This window comes from Vollenhovia emeryi, unplaced genomic scaffold (assembly GCF_000949405.1).
Source record: "Vollenhovia emeryi isolate VEMERY1.0 unplaced genomic scaffold, V.emery_V1.0 DF939151.1, whole genome shotgun sequence".
Classification (NCBI taxonomy): domain Eukaryota; kingdom Metazoa; phylum Arthropoda; class Insecta; order Hymenoptera; family Formicidae; genus Vollenhovia; species Vollenhovia emeryi.
Genome location: NW_011967215.1, coordinates 139,596 through 150,754, shown reverse-complemented (window position 1 = coordinate 150,754; position 11,159 = coordinate 139,596). Strand labels below are relative to the sequence as shown.

The following is an 11,159-nucleotide window of genomic DNA, read 5'->3' as shown; positions in this document are numbered from 1 at the left end:
ATGCCGTTCCGTTATGCCCCGGGTTCCCCTACTGTTATTGCGACAAATGTTATCATATGCCTCGGTGGTCGAATTGGTGAGACGCCCGCCTAGAGTGTAGGGAGGTCCAGGTTCCAACCCTGACTGAGGTAATATTTGTTTGCGATAAATTTTCTGTATTATTAAAAATGTCAGGTATGGTCAAGAAAACACTGACGTTGTATCTTATTTGTTTAACCTAAATAAATCTTTTTTTGGGGGCCCGATTCACATGGGAGAAGCACTTCTAATTAATTTGGTTTTGCTGTACGGTTGGCCCGCGAGGCCGCGAGACCTTTTTTTTCCGCGTAACGAGCGAGAAGAGTTGAGAAGATTTCCCAATGAGTAAGGGAAGAAAAGAACATCGGGATCTGATTAGAGACCGTAGTGGCTGTAGAGACCATTAGTGGTTGTAATGAGGAACGCTACTGCGAGACTTGCATGCCGATAAATTGGTGCTTGTCTTGCGCAGGACCTTTGACGTCTTGCGATAATAATAAATAAGTCACGCTCTCATTATGAAAACAATATAGGGAGGTCAAAGACTAAAATACGAGCGCAAAGTGCACGGTATTACCGTTAAATAATGTTCTTGCAGTAGATGCTGGCGGAGGTGTAGTACAGCTAGTTATCAGCGTTATCAAGTGCAAATATAAACATTTCAGTACACTTATTTCACATATCGACGTTGCACGCAGTCAAACAATTGGCAATTCTTGAAAGTCGCGTCTGCATTTTTAACAAGATCCGAAAGGCAATAATTAAGCTTTCAATCGACCATAACTGGCAACGTGTTTTTAACACAGAAAATTTATTGCGAAAAATATTACCTCAGCTAGGGTTTGAACCTGGACTTCCCTATAGGAGTAGGGAGAGCTTAATTATTATTATATATGTTAGTCATTTACTGGCATCAAATAATTCTTGAAGATCCGAAAGCTTTAGCGGCGAATATGTTAATATGTACGGGCGATCATATTGTACCTTTAAATGTTTTAATTTGTGTAATATGTAATATTGGATTATTTCATGCGATAAGCGGAAATTTAAGTGACAAGCGAGGATAATTATAATTTATTGCGAAACGGATTTATTGCAATTTACCCAGATTAGTACATTGCGCATATAAAATACACTCGCGTGTGCTCTATTATCGGAATAAATTCGCGTGCGATATCTCCCGATATTTACGAGATATCACTCTCTTTTATTCTGGCTCCCCGTGTAATAAAAATCATAATCGTTTAAATTTACGGGTGGAATTTACGGGAAAATATCGTTGATGAGACTCCGCGCGGTTCAAAATGCAACGGGCACTAGAGCTCGCATTTAAATATCGTAATGCCTCGTAAATCCGTATAGTTATTAGCGAGGGAAAATTCTGTGCTACCACGCGCGCGCGCGCGCGCGAGAAAACGATGCGAGCAACGAAGGCGAGTAATCTCTAAAAAAGAAAAACCGTAACAACGTGAAACAACGAGGCGTACTTCAAGTTCGGCGAACGCAAAGCGCAACACTCGCGCCCGTTGTGTTGCGGCCGGGAGAAAATTCGGGTGAAACGCTGGCCGCAGCGAAGGGCTGTCGAACAAACTGGGAACATAATAATAACGTAATAATAATGATAAGCGTAATAACGGCTACATTTTGCATTTTCCGAGCGATCTCCATTCGGCCGCTGCAACTTCCGTAATATCATTTGATTAGAGAATTCTAAACGCGCTCTCTTCGTCCGGTTAGCCAGTGGACAGTGCGCGACCGGTGTGGCGCAACTTTAAATTAAATACATTACATTTACATGTTACGCTACGGGATAACTGGGAGATACGACAGTTGCGTTCATTGCCGAAATAGCGGCGAGGACAAAACTGGCAAATTTAATATAATGCGCGACTGTACAATACGCTGTGTGGTGAAATCGAAAATTACATCCCCGGCGATAATTCGCGAAAGAAATGCCACATTAAATTCTAAATTAATCTGATTATCTTGAACATAGGAGTCTCATCGTGAGATTTGACTTTTTATTCATGCAATGTGGAGAAAATGTATTTTAACCGGTTGATATGGGAATCAATGGCGATTATGTTATCCCGGAGTTTTTAATTTTTAATAAAGAAATATATTTACACCAAAAAATGCTCCGTCAAATTTTCACGTTACGCCGTATCGATGCTAAATACGTGAAATCCGCGCAAACTCTTACCGAAGTACAGCTTTTCGTGCAGAATATATGGAGATATATTTGTTTGTCCGTAGGCAAAAGGTATATGCTTCGCTTTATTAGATAAACTCTCATACGCTATCTGGCAGCGGTGCGAGCGCCGGCCCCCTGAATCCAGAAAAATATTCGTCTAATTCCATTATTAAAAAAAATATCCGCGCATTTCGCACGCCGTACTATCAGCGGCGCCCGTTTTATTCCGCTTTCGTGCCCACCCACAAATCATTTACGTCGCTCGTTACTACGCGCAAAAGTTATGCTCGCGGCGCGCGTACGAACGGGCGCGATTTATTTCGCGCAATCTCGGGCAACGAGAAAAAATAACGCGTCTCGCGTATAACGCGGGCGTATAACATCGGTAGCGCGACGCGGCGCCGGCCGGGAAGACAAATCCGCGATGCGGAGTCACGCGATTACGGCGCGCCGCCGCCGCGCCGGTGTGATTAAATTACATTGCCTGTTTAAAAGATAAGGGACCACGGGGCTTTATCTAACTTACTTATCGAGGGTACGGAGCCGTTCGAGCGACCGTTAAAGAGCGACCGTGCTCGCAGCTTTCGAGCCTCCCCGCGTCACGACGCGGGCCTCGATCTCTCGATCTCTCGATTTTATTCTAAATTTACATAACCAGGCGCGCGTCTGCATGGAGATGCATAATTTAGGAAATAACGACACGCAGGTACCTCTAGGGTGGAATTACGTTTCCGGCTTTGCCGTTATTGCTCGAAACCGGCACGCGGAATACGCGTTTTCCGCCGCTCGTAAATCCTGCCCGACGTATCGAGCTTTCGCGGGGGCGGGAGGGGGGGTTTATTAAATTCTGCAAAAACAATTCCGATGCGGCCCCCCACGAGCGGGATCCCGCCAGAAAGAATACGGCGGACTATCGCGAAACAATGCGCGAAATGTCACGAGCGTTTCGCGCAAGAATTTCCTTGTGAGAAACTGTTGCGTATTAATTTCGTCTTGAATGAATTCAATTTTTTCAACGAAGGTGTAAACTTGCCAGATAGCACGCGTGCGAGGGGGAAACCGCTGGCCAAAATCCTCTTCTTCTTCTTCCTCGAGTATTAAGCACAAAGCCTGTTTTATCCAGTTCGTTCTGGTACTTTGAGCATTTGGTTTTACTTTATCTTCGATAGGCTGCTAACCCTTACCGAAGGAAACCTCCAATCTGGAGGGCTATTATACCCCCTAAAGAGGTATGTGTGGTGGAATATTCTCGGTGGTTGCCACTTCCCTTCGGGAAATTCTGAAAAAACCAGCGGTGTCCGTGGATTTGAACTCGGATCTTTTCGTTCATTTGCTTACTAAGCACCGTACATTTCTCTACGCCACACTCGCCACCGACTGCAAAAATCTTGTACACCGATACCCACTAATGCCCAGGGGGCATTACTTTACCTTGTTATCTTATTTTATCTTTGTAATGCCCCAGCAAGGCCTAGTGCCAAAACTAATGCCCAAAAAGTGCCTAGTAATGCCCAGTAATGTCCAATAATGCCGCAAATCTGTACACCACTATGCTCTCAGCGGTTTACCCCTCGCATGCGTGTCTAAAGGACATATTTAAGACGGCATTAAGTTGTCTTCTAAGGCCTGTGTCTACGATGCTAGAACTTGGGTCAAGTTCTAGTGGCAGCTATTTCATAAAAGCTGCAAGTTGGTTGGCTACACATTTCTCGGAACTTGGACCATCGTGGACACAGGCCTTAGACACGTACGTCTAAAAAGTGTCTTAAAGATGTCTTTATGACGTTTCCTAGACATGCATTGCTATCTGGGCTTGTTTCGACGCATGTGTAATAACCTGCTCAAACTGTGGCGTTCGTATTAATTCATGCGACACGCGAGCTGCTCGCGCATCAGTAATTCGTCGGGTAGGGCGAAAAGAATTTTGCTTATCGCATAACAGGTCGTACAGGGACTGTCCTACGGGTCAGGTGAATAAGGTAATACCGTCGTGTCAGTTTCGGATTGAGCCGCGACCCAAATGTGAATATAACGGCGGGATTTAAGATAAAGCCGGATTACATTGCTCGCGCAACGAATAATTACTCAATAAAAGACTTGGAAAAAGTGCGGCTACAGGAAAATGTGAAGTGGGGTAATTAGGTTTGCGTGACCTCATTTCGCTCGGCACCCTGACTGCGCGAGATACAAATATAAATGGGAAGAATAAATTGGGACGAGAGCACGTGTATCTTTGAAATATGTATCGGAAATTAAAATCATCACAAATCGCTGGGCTTCTAAATGTATTCACGGTATTAATAAAAGGGTTGAAATTGAATTAACGGATAAATATTTCGCACTACCATTCTTCCGTCTTTCCAACTTTCGCGAATCCATTTAAAACTTTCGAACGTACGTGAGAGAACATTCCTCCATTAATCCAATATGTATATACCTTTGTTTATTTGTGATACATTCTAAAACTACAAATTTATTAATACTTAAATCTCAGGGAAAATATCGAGAGAGATTATTATTTATTGCATAAAAAAGAATTTTTAACGTTGTATATTTTTATAACTAAATTTAAAATTAAAATTCTTTTAAAACAAAGTACGCTTAAAATTGATTTAAAAAATTTGATTTTTCATCATCATTCACTTTTTCTCTTAGACTCTTGTTTGCCAAACATCCCTTGTTTTTAATTATAAATCTCTTGTGAAAGCCAATTATCGTTCGATATTTTTATTAAAGAAAAAAATCGATATTTTAATTTGTTAAACAACCTGTGATGAAAAGTACATCTAATGGTTTCGTGGAAAGTTTCCCTTGCACGCGGCAATAGATAGAAAACATTTGTGGAAAATAAAATGCACATGATTTGAATCGCATTTATTACTTTTCTCGCCTCATCTTGGGCTCGCATATAACGTGTTAATGTTTAAATAGACTTGCCGCCTCGCGAAGGTGATCGAAGTAAATTGAATTTAGTCTTGACGTGAGCGTGATATCAACGCAAAAAGAAAATAATAAACGCAATTAGAATATTCCACGTTCGTGAAAAAATTTCCGATCTTTTCGTTCGGTTCGTCGGGGTTGGAGCTGCGGAACCGAACCGTAGAAACGAAGGCGTCGGGCAAATTGCGATGAGCTCGAAATAAGATCGTAACTTTTACCGTCCACTTCCACGGAGGCGGAAAACGATCCTCCCTCGCTATTGCAAAGGTCATTCGCCCGGTGCCCCAGAGCGATCTAAATATTCAGATCGCTGGGCCACGACGGCGCAGCGGCGCGGTCTGGAATCCCCTCGGCCACCCTCTCTCTCTCTCCTCTCTGTCTGTCTCTTTCTTTCTCTCCTTCTCTCTTTTTCTCCCTACGTCGGGAAATTGCAACGAAACGCGGGAGAGAAGACAGCAGCGATCCGTACTCGTTTAAATACCTTAATCCAAAAGCGCCGATGCGATTCGCGTGCAAATCCTTCGGGGTCACGTGCAGCAACGCAATCGAACATCTCGGCGCGAAAAGTGATTTTTCGTCCGACTTGGATTTCCTGGAAAAAGGCGCGGCTGCGAAGATTATTTTGTGACGATCGATACGTTAGTAACGCGAGAAATATGTGCCCGCTGGAGGTATCGTTATTCCTCCTCCATCATCGGCGTTTTATGATACGGCTGCGGTTGCTGCAGCTGTTACAATATATCTATCGGTACTTTCGTATCAATAACTCTATGCCATTCTTTCCCGCGGCCGCTTCGCGAACCATTTCCCAGCGTAATGAATTCCGGCATCCGCTGCTGCTGGACGAAGGGCCTGTTACAATAACACGCTAAATTACACACGATACCTAAATTAGCAGCAAATGAAAAGAGAACGGGCGAAAATGATTATCCGCGAAACCTTTTCGTAAGCCCATTTCTCGATATGGCGTACCGTCGCTTAAAAAGAACCGCGAGAAGCTTTGCGTTGAAAACAAAACCGCATTTGTTAATCTCCAGCGAGTCCAAGTCTCACAAAAAACCTGCCTACTAAAATTGATGTTTCTACCGTCTCAGTGAGAATTCTCGCTGGAAATCTATCTATATTGTTTTTCGTCAATATCTCTCCATGATTGATCTACCCCCATGATTGATTTATCTCTATACCATGGTTTTTTCTTGAGATATTAAATTTACTTCAAGTTGTATAAAACGAAGATATGTAATCAATAAATGTCTATTATTTGTGAAATTTTAATCTTCGAGGAAAGGTACAAAGGATTAATAAATATATAAAGTTCGTAACTTTCCTCTCTGTTCAATCTATGAATCGTGGGTCCCTTTCTTCATTCGTGGTGCAAACCGGCGCGGAAGTGGCATGGAACGTCTAAATGATTAATAAGAATGGCAGGTTTGAAAAATTCGGAGCTAACTTTAACGACGTCGCGCCTTTTTCTAATCTTCTTTTTCCCATAAGGCTTCAACCGTGGCGCGGAGAGTTATTCTATTGCACCTGTCGTAAATCTATGACTTAGGGCGCGGCCGTAATAACAAGAGTAGCCACCCATGTCAAATGACGCCGAGTGACAGAAGATGCAATTACTGGGAGGCGCTCTGAAAAAAAAAGAAGGATACGCCGGCATGAACCCGCCGACAAATCCAGCTTTTTTCTCAGCTCCCTGAAAACGAATGGCCCGCAATTTGCTCAGCGGCTAACCGTCAATAAATCGATGAAAATTATCCGAGTTATACTTCAAATCCATTCGCGAACAATCTCGCTTCGCGGAATGTGTTTCTTCTGTGTCGAACGTAATCTCTGTTATCTTTCGCTTCTCCCTCGCAGGTGCGTCGCACTTTCGTCAAGCGAGCCGACAGTTGCTACAATAAAAAACGTTAGCCTCGAGACATTTTTGTCTAGGATTAATATCGTTTATTGTTTCATACACAGTTGCAAATTTTTTAAGTACTTTTAGTATCCTTTTTTTAGTATCCCAAAATTATTATTAGTATCCTTATAAAAAATATACGAGGACCGAAACGAACTATATTCTATCAAGCGTATAATTATAATTCGTACAATAACGTAAATATAACGTGAAGTGTATAAATTAATGAAATTTGAACAGCGGTCCTATACAGTGTTCGACACGGTATATTTCACGAGAAACACGCAAGCGGCGTATATTATGCCGTTGTACTGTATCGCCGTGCTATACACGCGGCGGTACAATGGCGACGAGCAAGATATAACCAAACACCGAACAGCGTCTTAGCCCAAGTTATAGCGTAGAGGGAAACTTAATCTTTATCTTAATAATCTTTCCGTCCCTGTCCCCTTTTCCCGACGGTCTTAAGTGCACTTTGGCATTCGTAAGAATACATCCCGCGCCCGTCGCTCATTATCTCTCGCGAATGATGCCGCACACGGGATTCGCTATGCAACCAACAAAAGGACATTTTCTTGATATCTCGCGCCCGCCTGAGCGAGCACTTGCTTTAATTAATTTCGTAGCGGCAACTAAGACCGAAGAGCTTATAACGAGCTTTTCCATGCACTCCAGGGAGTCCTTCTCTTTGGCTTTCCCAGAACTCGCCCCTTATATATCATCACGGCTGTCTTCGTATATCGAGATTCGAGAGAGCATCCCCACCCCCTCCACCCCCACACACACGCACGCACACACACACACACAGACACTTGGCTGTACGGATATCACATTGTTGGAGCATGAGACTGCCGCACCTGAGGCGTATCTCGGTGGAAAGCTAATGAAGTGCAAAGTTTTCCACGTAGACTATCAGCTTTTGCTCGCTTGCTGCGATATGTCCTCGTTAATTAGAGGGGTTACAATCTACCGTTTCCATTTGGATGCGTTGACATCAAACTAACAACTTGACTCCCCTTCCCTCTCTTCTGCTGTCTCGCGAGAAACAAAGCTTCGGCGATTTCATCGTCGAAATTAAAATGGAGAGCGCAGTGATCTGTTTCGTTCACGAAGTGTACGTATTTACAATCGCGAGTGTGCTCCATCACCCTCATTGATATCCGAAACAGACGACCGTGATTTCGATAGTTGTATTTTCGACTTGCAAATAACTAAAATATATAGACCTCTGTGACGAAGCTTCTAAAATGCAAAACAAGTAATAAATAAAATGGTAATAAAACTAAAATAGTGTCTATTTCGAAATATGTTTAGAGCATAGTTTTAATGTTAACAAAGTCCTTTTGTTCAACCTGTTGCAAGGCGATTTAAAATATTTATTTGACAGTACAAAGGCTAAAAAAGTAAAGAATAATCATCTATTCTAATTTATATAATAAGAACGAGTACACTGCAAATTATCCGAGATAGTTTCAAGTATGAAGGAACGCGCTCCTTTTTAATACGGTCCATATCAGATCTTGTGAAGATGCCAAAGCTGAAGAGCTATATCGGTGTCTTAAAGTTCAGCACTCAACGTCCCGAGAGACAAGATACTACTACATTGCGGCTCATCGGCCATTGTCTTCAAGATGGCAGTCTCCATTATCATCAACGTGATGTATTATAAGAAAAACAATGAAGAAAGATTTATCTTAACCGGAAGCGGAGTCCTTTACCCGTACAACCCATTCTCTATCTAATTCACTCTTAAGCTGAGGCGTAATGAGCTCTGATCTAATCTAATTCCATCCAATCTTCCTCCGGCTATAGATACATCCCGCAGCTATTACAGTTCTCTGATTACTCAACTATAGATACTTTGTATGCACTTGGCTGTTGGAACTACCTCCGTCTATCCGCGCATTGAAAAGGCGCAGCCGATCGTGTGCTTTCGCGTCATCGTCCTGATCGTCCTCGGCTATTTCGAATCTTGCTCGCTGGAAAGTCATTTTAAATTATTGGATATTCAGATTCGTTAGCCTCCTGACGCGACGATAGAATACTAAGAACATTAAAATTCGCAGAGATAACATTTTTAGGGTTTACTTGCCGTCCATTTGTTTATTTTGTCATAATTAAGAGATACCTCAGATTGCTACTGTTAAAACAAAAGGTATGAAAAGGAGCGAATTAAATATTCTAACGTGGAATTTGTATGATAGCAATGGTTATACCTTTCGCCATTAAATCCGGAATATGCAGTGGAGTTAGTTTCAAACACTAAGCAAACACTTCTGCTACTTCGAGACATATATCGACCGTTCCTGAGTGCATTTCTAACTCAACAACTTGCAGTGCACAAAGTGCACGGGTGCTACGGACCATTTTGCAGCATCTGAGCATAGCTATACCGACGTCACAGATCTCAAATAATCTCATTAAATTTGCTCGGCAATTAATTATGTTTCGTCGATTTAAATTACAAGTAAATCAAAATCGTAATCGTTGTCAGCATGTAGAGTCTTTCCAAGTTTTAAATGTATCTCGAGCACATTTCTCTTGCTGTAATTTTATTTTTAATTTTTTTTTTAAATTTTACTTTTAATTTACTGAGAGATATATCTTACAATGATACAACTTTCCATGAACTCTCTTCGTGTACTGCTTAAGATCTCTTAACATAAGCATGTACGAATGTAGTAACTTTTATTATTATTGAAAATTCACATGTATTATTTAAAATCAATGTTATTTATGCAATTACTACGGTTAATAGCTTAGCCATTCACAATTTCAAACATCAGCAATACTTACATTGCATTACAATTTCAGAATTGTAAGTTAGAATATCCTCATTTTTATACCGATTGCAGTAATGTCGACTGCACCTATAGCGAACAGACGGAATTAAAAGTCTCGATTTGTCGAGTGAAATACCAATCATTTTCTATTCCGAGAAACACTCCGATCGATTTGCTCACACATTAAACCGTCTCTTTTTATACTTTACCTTCTGCAAATATTGAAATAATCGAAATCGATGAAAAAAAAAACGGTTTTCAAGTTGCAAGAACATTGACTAGCTTTTATTAGAGTTTCAGCCATTAATTTCGAAAACACACGGTATCCACAATGTGGCATATTTCCAAAAGTATTTGCAAATATTTCGTTGCACATTGGTGCTTTGTTATACATTTAATGGCTGCCATTACAAATTTTAATTAATCGCAAATTTCGCTAATCCCTTGTTTGGCCACGGGATTTAAGGGTAATCTGTAAATAGGAAATTAACCAACACAGAGGTTGACATAGTTCATGTTCTAGTTCAAACTGCAATTTTCGGGAGTAATAAAAAATGACCATCAAATGAATTTCTCGCTGTTTAAGAAAAATACGATACTCAAATAAAATGAAATAGAGTCTCGATGTAGCTTTAAGCTTCATCAAACATACGCTATACAAGCATGCGATGAAAGGGTACAATTTATATTTTCGTTTTGTCGCGAGTCGCATATAACATTAATCATTCGGCGTGCACTATGACTTCTGAATACTCAATCAGCAAATTTCTCTCTTGTTACAGATACGTTGAGTCTAGGAGATCGGGCGATAGATAACATGGACAGACACGCGATCCAGACCAGACCTCGGCAACAAATGCTGGATCATTCTTCCGGTCCGAAGTCGAAACCGGAACCCACCTTCGACCACACGCAGAACACCAACGTGACGGCCCTGATTGGAAAAACTGCATACCTCACGTGCCGAGTTCGCAATCTAGGCGACAAGACTGTAAGGGCCCTTCATTATATTACCTCGTGAATTATAAATTACGAAAAAAAAGATATTATCTATATAATAGTGCTATTCACCCTGAATGAGAATATTTCTTAGAATGTCTCTTAGAATTATTGTGCAGAATGGAATTTTCACAAGAATCTTCACTTTGATTATAAAAGTGTTGATTAGGAATTTATTCTTAAACAAATATTAATTGCCCCGCGATATTGAAGCACAGCAGTATTTTCTATATTGTGTTATTATTTAAATAACTGAAGCTGTGAAAATATTTAAAGTACAATCAAACACACACACACACACACACACACTCTCTCTCTCTCT

General features: G+C 41.2%; 1 protein-coding gene across 6 annotated transcripts in view; it reads left to right on the top strand.

The window, feature by feature from the left end:
- LOC105565492 (peroxidasin-like) overlaps nt 1-11,159 on the top strand; it is a 56,730-nt gene that overhangs the window by 15,982 nt on the left and 29,589 nt on the right. For all 6 annotated transcript variants that reach the window (XM_012018744.1, XM_012018742.1, XM_012018740.1 and 3 more), the window contains exon 2: nt 10,621-10,829. In XM_012018744.1, coding sequence (XP_011874134.1) covers nt 10,621-10,829 — 209 coding nt within the window. The remainder of the gene's footprint in view (nt 1-10,620; nt 10,830-11,159) is intronic.